We start from the raw sequence: 15,856 nt of genomic DNA, 5'->3' as shown, positions 1-15,856 counted from the left end.
ATTTTAAAAATATTTATAAAAAAATGAATTTTTTTTATTATTTATTTTAAATTAATTATTTATTTTAAAATTGTTTTGATATATTAAAATAATTTTTAAAAAATAAAATTTATATATTATTTTCATATATTTTTAAATAAAAAATAGTTATAAAAAAACTGATATTATAACCCCAAGTATGATCGTGACTGCTGAAGTGGTGCCTGTGGTGATCTATTATACTTTTCGTGTATAGGAGAGACGATTGTATGCTAAAACAGAATACGACGTGGTTTTGGTTCTTGTTGTGTACAAGAAGCAGGGGTGATTACTATTTAAAAAAACATTATCCGAATTTTCCCAGTTTTTAAAGATTTTCAAAAAATAAAAAATTCGAGGAATTTTGAGAAAATAATTTTAAAGAAATTTTTATAGGAGGATAAAAAATCTCGGAATTCCCCAATTTTTTTTGAAATTCTTACATATAAAAAATAGTTTTTAATTCATGTATGTATTAATTAATTATTAATTATTAACCAAAAATAAAGAAGGAGAAGTTATTGTGCCCAAGACTAGTGACACTATTCATCAGAGTAGTGTTACGATGACTTTGCCGCTCAGAATAGCTAGGGTAGATTATTCTTTTTAATTTTTTAAAAACAGTTAAGTTACTTAAATGCTCCGGAACAATATCTCAATGCCCCTTACATGATGGGGTGACGTGTGAGCCGAACATACTTTTGGTCTGGCATTAATGGCCATTTTTTTTCTTCTTCATTCTATCATCCGCAAATAGTGCGCATGCACTTCAAAATTCCAAACCAACCATTTCAATTTTCTTTCCTCAACATTTGGTCATCGTCCTTTTAATTACTGTTTTTTATTTTAAATTTTTTAAAAAATTAATTTCATCTCTTTTATTTTTTTAATCTTTCAAATTTTATATTCATTCTATTGATTGTTGTTTATTTTATTTTGTATCAATTATTAAATTGTTTTTTATTTTTACAATTTCATCATTCTTTTAATTTTTTTCTTATTAAATTTAATCCTTGTTTTTTTAACTGTTATTTTCTTTACTCATACAAGTTTTTTAAATTGATATTTTTAAAATAGTTAGGAATGAAGCTTTTTAATTGAACCTAGATCAAATATTTCACAAGTTGCAAGTTTTAAAGATTCAACCAGGTTTACATGGATTGTTGATTTTTTTTTTCAAATGTTAATTTTTTTTTAATTCATCATTTAACATTTATTTAATTGCAGATTGAGTTTATTTTTTTAGTTGTTTCTTGTACAAGTTTTTATTGGTCTTGAAAATGACCCTCATTATCTTGGATCTTTTTATTTATTGTTATTTGTTGTTGTTTTTTTTTAATGATTCTTTAAATTGATATTATTTATTTATTCCATCCTTTAATTTTTGGAATAGTTTTTTTAAAACAATGTACAAGATTATAACTATTTTTCTATTCCCTCCCCTTGAATTTTTCAATATTTGATTTTAATCCACATTCTTTTAATTGCTATTTGTTCTATTTTATTAATTTTAAAATTTATTTTTTACATTTTCACTCATTTTCTATCAAATTTGATTTTCGTTCTTTTCATTGTTTTTTTTTCCATGAGCTTCTTGATTGAACCCAAGTTTGAGATTTTATGGGTTGCATGTTTTAATAATTATCTGAGGTTTGGAAGGTTTGGAAGGTTTGTCAGGGTTTGCTTGTTGTGCTTTTCTTTTTTAAGATCTTGTTTTTTAAGTTCCATAATTCAATGTTTATTAAACCAAAGACTGAGCTCCATTATTATTTTTATTTCCTACTTGTAATTTTTTACCTGAATTTTCTCAGGTTTACTTTGGCTAATAAATATTGAATTAGTTGGGAATTGAGATTATCGATCATGTCCGATCCTTGACTAAGTTTAGAAGGTTCTCCTAATTTACTTGGTTCATTTTTGTTTTTGTTTTCTTAAATTGATAATTTTCTAATCTCATCACTCAACATTTATATCATTAATGATCAAGTTATGTTTTTCTTATTTGTCTTCTATATGATTTTTTTGTCAGTTTTAAAGTGACCCAAATTGTCTTTGGTCTTTTTAATTCTCATTTTTTGTTGGGTTTACCTTGATAATTTTATTTTTTAATTTCATCATTTAATATTATATCTGTTAGACATTACTTTTTTTTTTGGTTCCATCCTTCAAAGATTAAGGTTTTTCTACACTAGACTTCGTGATTTTTTTATGATTTCCTTTCTATTTGTCTATTATGATCTCATCATTTGGATTGTAAGTTTGACGGTTTCGTTTGGGTTGGCTTTAATTTTTTTTTCAAGGTCACTCTTTTTTAATTTAATATTTTTTTGCATTCCATCATTTAGCATTGTGTTTTTTTAGAATTGAGTTGCGTTATGTTTTTCAATTTGCATTTTATTTAGTTATCTCGTTCATATAATTTGGATCGCAGAGTTTGATTTATTGAATGTTTTTTTGTTTTTTTTAATAACATTTCTTTTAATTTTATCATCCAATACTAGATTTGTTTGGGATTCAACCTTGGCTTTTTTTTTTTTTTCTTATCTCGCTCTTATGACATTACTTACATAGTTATCATACTTGATTAGGTTGACCCAAGTCACTTTTTACTTTTTTTTCCTTTGCATTAGATTGATTGAAATATTAACTTTGTTGTTTTTTTTAATTGTTATTTTGTTGCAAGTTCTCATGTTTTTTTTAACTTTTTTTTTTTAGAAATTGGTCTGCATGCTAGCTTTCTTTCTTGATTGGGTCTATACCCCTGGCCACCTTCCATGACAGCATTTGAATGGTACTGACATCCCCGACTTGATGAGGTGGTGTGTGTGCAACCATTCACGGTAGTTTGGCGCCCACAGCTATTTCTTCCCCCCTTCCTCTCTCCTCTCCCCACCTAGATTTTCATGCTAACCCCTCAAAAATTCAAGAACAACCCTTTAATTTGTTGGCTCTTCAGATTTGGTCAATTTGCTTTTTATTTTGATTTTTTTATATTGAACAATCTATAAAATTGGCACACCTTTTCAACTTCATCCCTCTTAGTTTTTTTTATTTAAAAAATCGATTCTCATTCTTTTAATTGGTATTTTTTTGTCTTGAGTCATCTTTTTAAATTGATTTTTTTTTGCGATTTCACCCTCATTTTTTTTCCCCGTCAAATTTAATCCTTATTCTTTTGATTGCTATTTTTTTGGCCTCAACAAGTTTTTACTTTTGATCATTTTTAAATTGGTTTTGTTTTATGATTTCACCCTCCTTTTTTTTTTTCCTATCAAATTTAATCTTTGTTCCTTTAATTGCCAAATTTTTTTGTTGCTTTGACAAGTTTTAAATTTTAAAATTTTAAATCAGCGCACAATAAACTTCTTGATTGAACTCGGATCTAGGGTTTCATGAGTTGCAAGTTTTTAAGATTTAACCAGATTTAGTATGTTTGCCCGAGTTTGTTTATTTTTTACAGATGTTTTTCAATTTCACTCCCTATAATTTTTTAAATATTTAAAATCTAGTCCTTATTCTTTTAATTTATATTTATTTCATGTGGGATTATTTTTAAATTTTTTCATTAAATTGCACTCTCCTTGGGTTTTTATATCATTTTTTATTAATATTGTTTTATTGATATCATCATTCGAAATTAAACTAGTTGAAAATTAGGTTTATTGATTGAATCCAGGCTAAAGATTTCACTTTATATGTTAACCCTCTATATTTATTTTCTATTTAACCCCTATAACTTTTTAATCTATAAATAATATATTACATTACAAATGATTTTCAATTTCACTCCCTTATGATTTTTTAATCTATAAATAATATATTACATTACAAATGATTTTCAATTTCATCTCCTATCATTTTTTAATTTTTTAAGTGTGGTCCCAATTCTTTTAATTATAATTTATTTTATTTAGAATTATTTTTTTTAAAAAAATTATATTCTCATTGGGTTTTTTTCTGATATTTTTTTTATTTTTCTTTTGTTACTTTTTTTTTTCAAGTTATTTAACTAATATTGTTTGATTTTTGTGGACGTGCAGGGAGCCACTGTACAGTATCCCTGTGACTGGTCTTCATTTTTGTGGATGCAAAGGTAAACAAAACTCCTCGACTTCCTCACCTTTTTAATACGAGTATAAGGTGAGAAGGATATTCCTTTTTGTTTAGTACTGGCTCAATTCCAAAGGTTGTCGGGTTGTTCGAACAAAGGTGTTCGTATAGTGTTCGATTGTTTACGGGCAATTCTTTCTCATTTAGATAATTAGATTAGAATTGTGAAGCGTTCATGACCTTTTAGCAGAGATTGGGTTTTTTAATATTAGTATATCAAAATAATTTAAAAATATTAAAAAATATATATTAATTTAAAATAAAAAATAAAAAAGTTAAAATGTAAAAATCAACAGGAGTATTAGAGATTGATTTTAAATTTGGAAGTGCAAACTGCAAAGCTGCTTTCGACTCTTTCTGACACAATCAGAGGCTGCAGAATAGTTTTATCCTGAGAGAAGGATCTGTAACTATTTTTTTAATATAAAATTGATATTTTTTATAATTTTAATTTATTAATATCAAAAGTAATTTTTTTTTAAATGTAGATGTAATTAAGCATTTTGAATCATTGTTGCTTTCTTAGCCAATCAGATCTGCCTTAATCAGAAAAGATGGGTTGTTGTTAACCACGTGGCGGAATCAAATCCATGCAAATGAGCAAAGTCGTTAGCCATTCATGACCAGAAGGAAGTTTAGTGGAAGAATTCGCGGGAAGAAACACCAGAGCAGAGAACAAAAAAACTAACCTAAACAACAGTCTTTACTCTGTCTTAATCTTGCTTCCTTAAATTCATTATCATCTCATGGCTGTTCTTGTTCAATACAGTTATTATTATTCTCTTCTCTATAATTCTTGTAGAAGAACAACCAGACCCTTTTCTCCTTTTAAGCTATCCTCACCCACCCGTCTTGATCTATCCTCATCTTACAATACTCCAATCAGCCACAGTTCAAGATCATTCAAGTTACCTAGAAACAGGTGTCATAAGGTTGTTGTCTCTGAAGAAGAGAGCACTGTTGGGTCCGCTTCTGCTGCCATTGACACTGATGTGTTTAGGCTCACTTACTTAGAGGTGATATTTTCGGTTTCTTCTTCATCTGGGCATCCCTTGCCTTATGCATGATTGATCTGTTTTCAGTTTTTTTTCCCCTCTTTAAAGTATCCATTTCGATCTTTTTAATTTTAGGGGAATAGCTGGTTGTGGGAGGTAGGCGGGGCTAATATTTTGGTTGACCCAATCTTGGTGGGTAACTTAGATTTTGGAATTCCCTGGCTTTATGATGCTGCCAAGAAGGTCCTTAAGAATTTCCAGGTACTGCTCCTTCTAATCTTTGAACTGTTATGTTAAGTGTTAACTGCCTGCTGAATTTTGACCCTATGCTCTTTGCCTTTTTTGTCGTTCAAGCATATACAAAGTCAATTTAATTTGTAGTCTGCTAGCTATTAAAGTGGGGCTACGCTCGGTAATGGCATTTTAAAATTATTTTCCTCTGTAATTTATTGTGGGAATGATTGTGATTGATGGAAATTGGTAATATAATGTCAATGAAGCTTAGTGATCTTCCTCAAGTGGATTGCCTGTTGATCACTCAAAGCCTCGATGACCATTGCCACTTAAAGACCCTAAAGCCACTTTCTGAATCATCTCCAAATCTCAGAGTCATTGCAACTCCAAATGCTAAGCCTTTGCTGGATCCCCTTTTTAGTAATGTAAGTTTTTCTCGATCGCAAATTTTATCTCTCATTTTTTGTTGCATTGACTAGATATGCTTATTTCTTGAGTAAATGCATTTTTTTTAAAATGGGACATGAACATTATCTACTGTTGGAAAGAGATATAAAAGACAGCATAATGGCTTTTAAACTTTAAAGCATCAATCTTGACTTCATTAGTATCTATCTAGTCACATTTTTTCCTCAGTAGGATTCTTCTATATAGTTCTTCTTTCTAAGCACATCATCACCCATGCCTCCACTCATGGGAGAAACTATGATCTTTCTGTCCTCGTAAGAAGTAATGTCACATTTCCAGAGCTTCAGAAATTGATTCAACAGGGTAATAAGCTTCTTTTACTCAATAAACTACTGGACTTGCTACAAGACAAGAGGAAGAGTCATGAAGTTACTCTAGTCATTCTCCCTTTGAAACGAAGTTCTTGGTTGTGCATGGTCTGTGTATCACAGGCCTGCTTGGGTAAGAGACTACATGAGTGGTTGCAATCATGCGTGTATGGGCGCATGCCTGTTAGTTAAGGCAGACTAAACACTTGCCGATAGCATGCAGTCACTTTTCTAGATTTGAGCCTGCGCCATTGTTAGATTGAAGCAGAGCATAATTTATGGCTTCGTTGTTACATTAAAAAGCTATGGCCATACCAGTATACCACATAAACATGATTTTGGATGGACTTACAAGGTTTGCCAGTGCATGTGTACTCTCTACTCTCCCCTTCCCAATGTAGATGTTGTGATGAACAATCCATGCACTGAAGTTACTTCAAAACAGTTTGAAGCTTTATGATTGGACATGCAATGCTATGATAAAAGATAAATTGTCATGTATTTTTCATGTAACGATGATTTAATACATCTCATTCAAATACAAACAAAGCCCTCAGATTCCTTTCAGGTCATTTATCTAGAACCTGGTGAGAGTTCTGAATTTGATGCCAGAAATGGCTCTAAAGTTGGAGTTAAAGCAACAGCAGGGCCAGTTCTAGGTCCTCCTTGGCAGCGCCCTGAGAATGGGTAAGATTTTCTGTGCTTGCAAAGTTGTAATAATTACGTGTGTTGCCTATGTTCAGTACCCATTCCAGTATTAAGTGACTATCTGGTTATGAACTCAGATACCTTATCAATTCTCCACGAGGTCAATTAACACTCTACTATGAGCCTCACTGTGTATATAACAAGGATTTTCTTGAGAAGGAGCATGCTGACATTGTTATCACACCAGTCATCAAACAGCTTCTGCCTAAATTTACTTTGGTTTCAGGACAAGAAGATGCAGTTAAACTTGCGAAGTTGCTGTGTGCCAAGTACTCAGCCTGTACCTTGTTTTTTACATATCTGTTGACGTACTTATTTATGGCTGCTATATATTTTTATTGACTTGTCCTTATTTTCTAGGTTTATTGTACCAATGAAAAATGGAGACCTCGATGGCAAAGGGTTTCTTGCCAGTATCATTCAGTCAGAGGGAACCGTAGAATCATTCAAGGTTTGCTATCTTTTTACCTACAGACTACATAAGTTCTCATAGAGTAAAATCAGTTTAGGGGTGAATGATTCTGGATAATGCAAAAACAATATGGGGTAACTCTGTCATGTTTTAACTATTATGTGCTGTATGAGATGAATTGCAAGGCTAGTGCTCCTAAATTGATGTAGTACAGCACAGGAGAGAATAGTAGATTATATAAGGGATATATATTGTTGGAATGCGATGCAAATATTGCTATTTTTCTCCTTTCCCTTATTCTCAACTGAGTACTGGAAGATAGGGAGCCTCTTCATGAATCCATTTTGTGATTTATCAAAAACAGCCTAATCATTGTGACAAAAGTTGATTGTTGTCACTTCCTTCAAGATTTAATCAAACTCTGCCCAAAAGCAGTACAATTTCATAGTAGGAAAAGCTGGAGAAGAAAAAGGAAAAATGAAAATCTGTTCAACCAATTTATTCGAGTCAAGTTTTATTTGAAAATGAAAGAATAATAAGTTTATAATTTGAAGAAAAAAACGGAAAGACAACTAAAAATATCTTACTTTTATGCACATCTGCAATATTACTTGATATATCGTAAAAATTACAAATCACTTGGTTGTATTTGTGCAAAGAATCTTGTCTAAGCTATGTCAAGTCCAACTGAGTGATGTCAAACTTCTGTGGTGGATATCCCTGTGTGGAAGGTATATGAGCTACATTGTAAATACATAGATGTCAGTATGAGGTTGTCATATTTGTGTGACTGGTGGTGACTTAAATTGATATCATCGTGTGCTGGGGTGCTAGCTAGCTGGGCTTTCAGGGACACTACGAGCGGATTTATTTGGTGAATAGTCAATATAGTTCTCTATCTGTTGAATTTTTCCTGCATCTAAAGCTGAACATTGAGACATCAAAATCTTCTATTTTTGTAGGAGCTTTTAGCGAAGGAATTACCAGATACTCAGGCACTTGAGCCTACCCCTGGTGTGCCGCTGGAAATTTCAGCACCTTGAAATTTTCAAGTTGCTCGTACGGATCATATTTTAGTAAACATACTGTTTCATCAAATATGTAAATTTCCATATCTCTTTTCTTTCTTTAGCTAGCTGATGACGTTGAAACGGATCATCTAGGACTAGTAAGGGTGAGGGGGTAAAAGACAACCAGAGTAAAGGGAATGATCTCTGTAACTTGAATTGGATTTTTCTTTGACCGTTGAAGTATTACGGACATTTTTGGCTCCCTTGTTATGTATTACGTGGGTCTTTTCTGAATATTATCTATAAAAATGAGTAGAAAATGACTTTGCAATTAATTCATTATTGCTGAAGATGCCTTCATTAATGTACAGTAGTGCAATGGGATTTAGATACTAATTAAAATGTAGTCTTGCATACTTGAGAAGTTTGCCAACCCAAGATGGTATAAAAACTGCCGTGGCAATTTTATATGGAAACTGGAAAATTTTGTTTCCGATTTGTGTCCGTGCGTACAGTGCACTCACTGGCGAGTTTCATCATGGTTTTGCACTTTCTTTGAAATTATACTGTCATGTATCTCATTAAAACGCAAGTAATTCTTCAATGATACGAAATATAATCGTTGAGTCTCATGTTTAAGAATATGACTGCTGTGTTAAAGCAATTTAATTTATTTTTTCTAATTAAAATGTCTAATAACTTGATATAGAAAAGTCAGGATTAGATAACTACTAATAGGTAATGTTTAATAAGTTAACGTGATAACTGTAATAATAGTAGATAATATCTGGTACGTCAGGTGATTGATAACTAGAAAACCATATGGAATCTTAAAAAAATCTCTAACAAGCGTTGAACTCTAGTTCATTAAAAATAAAAAATACATTCAGGCATGCTATCTCAACCTAAACATGATGGGTTCGGGGTGGTCTCTTGATCCCAAACATGTCAGGCTCGGGTATGTGCTCAAATTCAAGGGAGTGCTTGGGTGACCAACTGCCACGTCCATCCCCGTATGAATCATGCTACCATGCCCGAATTTATATTCCTTGAGTATTATATATATATATATATATATATATATTTGAATTTATTTTTTTTTTATTTGGAGTTTTAATTATATTTTATTTGGGTTCATCAATAATAAAATATGGAAATCGGTTACTTCTTGCAGGTGCACAGGTTCATGATGGAAACTAGTTTAGATGGCAAAGTTGTTCGTAAGTATTCGATAACTAGACTTGCGACCTGTAAAAAGATGACAAGTTATTATTTATTATAAAATTTTTTTAACAAAAAGCAGGATAGTTTTTTTTGTTAGACCATCCAATATCCGAACCACATAGGGCTGGGTAGGAGGACTACAGGGGCGGCAAAGCTCTATCGACCGAGTATTTAATGCAGCTGCATTTCCAAACCTTTAACAATTTCTCTTTGAAGGGATCACATGCTGTAATAAATGCTGGAAAGCAGACGGATTAAACCATTTGCAGGCTTCTTGGTTTTTTTTTTTATTTATTGACATAGGCATTTAAATTAATTTGTATGTAATTTGACTAATTATATATGTTTTGGAGTTAATGATTATATAACTCTTCAATAATTCTAAAATTTATAAAATAGTCTTTAAAAAAACAAATTTAAATTTTGATAAATTAAGCTATATCTCTTATAATTTTCAAATCATTTCTTCTTCGTACGTTGTCCGTCCTTGAACTCATATGGACAGGTCAATGCACCAAAACAGGTCTAAAAGGGAATGCCCACAAGCACAAGCACAAGCACGAACCCAGACTTGTCTTATACTGAAAGTAGCCTTTTCCATGGAGAGCCTTCATCAATTAAGATTTGAGGTGTTTTTTTCTGAAGTGGTCATGCAATAAAAGCATCAACATGCTGTGTTTACACACTCTCTCTCTCGGAATACACGGTAACACTTAAAGTATCAAAATTTATAAAAAGCATCATGCCTTTGACATGACAAAAAAAAAAAAATGATATTCTTCTGATTTTTCTGTTAGGCCATCGGAGTATTCAGAAGTCCCATCAGAATGACACTTCACCACGTAAACCAAGAAATGACTTTATTAGTTTTAAGTAGCTGCAGGAGTCATTTAGCCTTAAGATTCACTGAAGAGACACGTCTTCCGTAGTTTTTTTTTTTTTGCAATTTAGCACGTTGAGACAAAATATTGATATTTATGCCTCACAAGTTATATGTGTCGGTAACAACTCTGTTAAATTATAAAATGATATGACACAATTTATAATAATACAAAAAAACAGAGAAAAAAAAAATATAGAGACAAATTAAAACATTGATAATGATATCATTGCTATTGTCAAAAAAATTTAATGAGACACATTTAATAATACCAACATAGATTATCGATAGAGATTGGAGTGGATCATACAAATTGTTTAAAGATAACCAGTGCCTCACTTGTTTTTAGAAAGCTTGTATGACCCACCATGATCACAATTGATGAGCTTCTTTGATATTAATAAATTTATCTTATCAATATCTTTTTAATAGTATTTATGATTATATTATTGAAGTTTTTAATATGTTTTCCATATTTTTTTTATTATTTTCTCTCTCATATCTTCTCATTGAAAATTGTGAAGAGAAAAATGAAAGATATAGATAAATTTTAATGCACATCAAAGTTTTGATGGCAACACTATCAATATTATTAAAAAAAATTTGACATGATAGATTCAATAACATAAAAAAAAGATTATAAATGATGATTAAAGTAGATCACACGAGTTACTCAAAATACCTAGTGACCTGTTTACCTTTGAAAGGGCTTGTGCAGACCATTGTGATTACTGTTGGTGATTTTTATTTATGTTGTTAGATTTATCTTATCAAAATCTTTTTGATAATATTAATAGTGTTATCATTTAAATTTCAATATACATTCAAGATGTTTTTTTTTATGGTAAATTGTTACATGTCATTTTACAGTTTGAAAGTCTCTGATAACACATGTAACTAACTAATTATATATATTATTTTGCGACTTTTTAGATTGTATTATTTTTCTAAGTATATTTTTTTAAATATTTAGAATATATACGTGTTTATATATATATATATATATATATATAAACACTCCACGTCTGGTTGTTTTAATCACACCCACCCCCCTCTCTTCCTGTACTACAGGGTGTATTTTGCAAGTTCAACTCCAAGTCCCATGGATTCATGTCTCTGTTTTACAAGATAAAATACTAAAATACTAAAATATTACTCATCGATGAAAACCCTGTCAATTTAAACAGAGGACACTTTATACATATATGTATGCGATTTTTTGTAGACCAATAAAGAGATGTAAATGCCTATTTGGCATTGTGGTTTAAAAAAAATATTTTAAATTGTGGTTTTAAAAAATACATCTAAAAAAAATATATGTTTTGTAAAAAATTTTACAGAAGGATTTTTGTATGTAAAATAAAAAAAAAAAGTCTTCATTAATAAAAAATATATTATTTTTACAAAATCAAGATTTAAAATGCAATGGGGTTAATGTAATTTTATTTATTTATTGGTTGATAAAAAATATAAGTTACCACATCATTAAATCTACTTTGGACGACAAAATAAATACTGGAATTTTCTGAAAAAAAAATTAAATATTATTTTTTTATTTTTTTGAATTATTTTAATATATTTATATTCAAAATATATATTTTTAAAAAAACTAAAATCAATATATTTTCAAACACACGAGATGAGGTGTAAATGTATAGTTGGTTGGTCCCATGTGTACCAAGTACACCATCTTGACACGTAAAATATATTATAATTGGTATGGAATCATAGACAGGGTAAGATTTTTAGGTATGAGTGGATCTCACGAGGGCTGCGGTGTTGTTTAGAATTGCACTATAAATATCATTATAAACGGTGTTTAATAAAATTTATATTATTATATAAAATTATTTTTTTATATTTAATATTTTTTTTATTTTTTTTATAGTAAAAATAATGTTTTAAAAATAAAAAATATTATTTTAATATATTAAAAAAAACAAATATACCACGCCTTTAACACCTCGCTTGCCTGAAAATAATTTAAAACGCAGAGAGAATATACCGGGACACCAAGATAATGATTACTTACGATGCACATTTCAGGTTTATATTTTATATAAGAAAAAAGCTCCCAATCAAAGTCGGCAGATTAAAATTAAAATATGATACTATACGCGGTATATTCGGAGGTGGGCCATGGAATTGTACACATAGGGAGAGTATATTTATTTGTTCTGTTTTTTTTTTTTTTTTTTTTTTTTTTATTGCAAGGAACGTGTAGTGAGACAAATTATAGAAATTGCAGCGACTTCACACCCTTGTCCTCTGCTATGACGTGTTGGCTTGGCACAAAAACATAATATTCTTGCATATTCGGACCTGCATGCTCATTTTGGTATTTGAAGTATGCTTTCGTATCGTGATTGGCCATTTGTTTGGTACAATCGTTGTTTTAAAATTTATTTGATTGTGAAAAATATTTGCGGGGATAATATTTAATTTAAATTGATGTTTTCTCCATTTCTGTGATATCGTAGAGAGAACACAATTTCATATGTTATCAACATCTTTCTAAACCAAATACAAATTATTTTTTAGCTGCGAGGTTTTTTTTAAATGGGTGCCAATATCACCACCATACAAGCAAAATATTACTTAAAACATCACCAATATCATAATTTGTTTGAAATTATTTTTTATATTTTAAAATTATTTTGATATGTTAATATTAAAAATAAAATTAAAAAATATATATTATTTTAATGTATTTATAAATAAAAAATATTTTAAAAAACAATTATATATCACTGTAATAATAAACACTGCTGCCTTTATCGTGTAACATGTTGTCATTAGGACAGCTAGTGTACATCCCCGTCCAAAATGGCACATGGATCACCAACTATATTGGTGAATGCCCCCTGTAATTACTGGTTGCAATATTTTCTTCAATCAATGCAGAAACTACCAAAAACACGTTTATAAGTGGTGTCGTTGACCAAGCTTTATCAGAATTGATTCAATGAGACCACTGGGATCCACATCACTAGCTAGCTATCTCGGCAAGCAACGTCTTTTGTAAGGTTTGACGAATCCTTGCATCTCATGACCCTATAACTCTCCGCTCCTATATATATATATTATAGAACTCTAAAACGCGTGGGGAAAGTACTGTAGCTTTCCCACGCCTCCTGTGCATAAATTAATGAAAGATTTTTTTTTTTTTTTTTTTTTTACGCCTCACCTCACTTTACTCATTATATTATTATTACTCATTATATTATTATTATATTATATTAATATATTATTATTATATTATATTATATTATATTATTCCTCAGCATAAGTGAATGAAATTTTTTTTTTTTTTACGCCTCACTTTTTTTTTTTTTTTTTACGCCTCACCTCACTTTACTCATTATATTATATTAATATATTATTATTATATTATATTATATTATTCCTAAGCATAAGTGAATGAATTTTTTTTTTTTACGCCTCACTTTACTCATTATTAATATATTATTATTATATTATATTATATTATTTAACTGTTTATTTTTTTTTGTTTTTTATTTTTTTTTATTTTTTTTAATGAATTTTTTTTTTGATTTAGTTTGTTGGTATTAAATTTTTTCTATTTCATTATCAGACTTTCATAACATGTATCCTGGCTTGACGGGTTAACTTGGTTTGATGGGTTGACCCAATTAACTTCAGGTAAATGAATGAAAGATTTTTTTTTTTTTTTTACGCCTCACCTCACTCATTATATTATTATTATATTATATTAATATATTATTATATTATATATTATATTATTCCTAAGCATAAGTGAATGAATTTTTTTTTTTACGCCTCACTTTACTCATTATTAATATATATATTATTATATTATTTAATTGTCTTATTTTTTTTCGTTTTTTATTTTTTTTATTTTTTTAATGAATTTTTTTTGTTTGATTTAGTTTGTTGGTATTAAATTTTTTATATTTCATTATCAGACTTTCATAACATGTATCCTGGCTTGACGGGTTAACTTGGTTTGATGGGTTGACCCAATTAACTTTAGGTAAACCCGTTAATTTTTTTTTTATTTAGTTATCAAACTTTCATGATGCGAATTCCAGATTTGACGTGTTAATCCAGTTAATTCATTTTTTTTCTTTTTCTTCATTAGTTTTTTTTTTTCTGTTAGTTTTTTTTCTTCTTTTTAATCAATCTATTTAATTATCACACTTATATGACACGACCTTGCAGCCAGACCTACATCCAAGACTATTGGATCTGGTATTGCAGCCACCCCCACTTAAACTTGGATCATGCAAGTTTGATGTTATTATTAATATTATAAATATTATTTTTAGGTCAGGTGTTGCAGCCAAACTCAAGACACTGTAACACTGGACCGAGGAATATTGGATGTGGGTCTGGCTATAAGGTCGTGTCATAAAAGTGTGATAATTAAATAGATTAATTAAAAAAAACAAAGAAAAAAAATCAACTGAAAGAGAAAAACTAATGAAGAAAAAGAAAAAGAAATTAAATTAATTGGGTTAACCCTTTAAACCAGGTTATCCCGTAAAACCTGAGATTTGCGTCATGAAAGTTTGATAACTAAATAGAATTTAATTTTTTTAAATGAATTTTTTTGTTTGATTTAGTTTGTTAATGTTAAATTTTTTTATTTGGTTATCAGATTTTCATGATACGGATCTCGAGTTTGATGGGTTGACCTGATTTGACGAGTTATTTTTTTCATTTAGTTTAGTTTGTTAAAGTTAATTTTCTTTCTATTTAATTATCAGACTTTCATACTTTCATGATACGTGTCCTGAGCTTGACAGGTTAACTTGATTTGATGGGTTAACCCAATTAATTCTGGGTAAACCCGTTATTTTTTTTCTATTTAGTTATCAAACTTTTATTACGCGAATCTCAGGTTTTACGGGATAACCTGGTTTTAAAAGGTTAACCCAATTAATTCATTTTTTTTTTCTTTTTCTTCATTAGTTTTTTCCTTTTTTGTTGATTTTTTTTCTTTGTTTTTTTTTAATTAATTTATTTAATTATCACACTTTTATAACACGACCTTATAGCCAGACCCACATCCAAAATTCTTGAGTCCGGTGTTGCAATTAGGCTCACTTAAACTTGGGTCATGTAAGTGTAATTTTATTATTAATATTCTAAATATTACTTTTAGGTCAGGCGTTGCAGCCAAACCCAAGATTCTTGGGTATGGCCTTGCAAAAAAATCTAAGATTTTTTAAAATTTTTATTGTTTTTTTTTTATATTTTTATACAAAAAAAAAATGACCCGCAGCATAGCGCGGGTACCAAGGCTAGTAGAACTCTAAAACGCGTGGGGAAAACACTGTAGCTTCCCACGCCTACTGTGCATCAGTGAATTAAAGTCTTTTTTTTTTTTTTTTTTTTCTTTTAAGCCTCACTGTACTCATTTTTAATATATTATTATTATTATATTATATTATATTATATTATTCCTAAGCATCAGTAAAGTTTTTTTTTTTTTTCACGCCTCA

The 15,856-nt window shown here is 29.6% G+C and overlaps 1 protein-coding gene across 2 annotated transcripts; it reads left to right on the top strand.

Moving 5' to 3' along the window:
- The first annotated feature begins 4,702 nt into the window (after positions 1–4,702).
- Positions 4,703–8,525, top strand: LOC118039958 (uncharacterized). Of its 2 annotated transcripts, none has more exons than XM_073410701.1 (7): positions 4,703–5,144; positions 5,259–5,384; positions 5,624–5,782; positions 6,684–6,820; positions 6,919–7,110; positions 7,202–7,292; positions 8,216–8,525. In XM_073410701.1, the coding sequence occupies exons 1-7, from the start codon at positions 4,875–4,877 to the stop codon at positions 8,294–8,296; spliced, it is 1,056 nt and encodes a 351-aa protein (XP_073266802.1). In that variant the 5' UTR covers positions 4,703–4,874; the 3' UTR covers positions 8,297–8,525. The 2 variants fall into 2 exon arrangements, with proteins under 2 accessions (XP_073266802.1, XP_034902698.1); XM_035046807.2 differs by having other exon boundaries at positions 4,709–5,144; positions 6,702–6,820.
- The last annotated feature ends 7,331 nt before the right edge of the window (positions 8,526–15,856 follow it).

The sequence above is a fragment of the Populus alba genome, chromosome 8 (assembly GCF_005239225.2).
Source record: "Populus alba chromosome 8, ASM523922v2, whole genome shotgun sequence".
In the NCBI taxonomy this organism is placed as follows: Eukaryota; Viridiplantae; Streptophyta; class Magnoliopsida; order Malpighiales; family Salicaceae; genus Populus; species Populus alba.
The sequence above is the reverse complement of the archived record's forward strand: the minus strand, read 5'-3'. Positions and strand labels throughout refer to the sequence as shown.

What these genes read in the sequence shown, in the direction of transcription:
- LOC118039958 (XM_073410701.1), top strand. Translation starts at nt 4,875, where the DNA reads ATGGCTGTTCTTGTTCAATACAGTTATTATTATTCTCTTCTCTATAAT. An exon ending in TGGATCCCCTTTTTAGTAAT is followed by an intron (nt 5,783 to 6,683) that starts GTAAGTTTTTCT and finishes ATACAAACAAAG; the next exon opens with CCCTCAGATTCCTTTCAGGT. An exon ending in GAACCGTAGAATCATTCAAG is followed by an intron (nt 7,293 to 8,215) that starts GTTTGCTATCTT and finishes CTATTTTTGTAG; the next exon opens with GAGCTTTTAGCGAAGGAATT.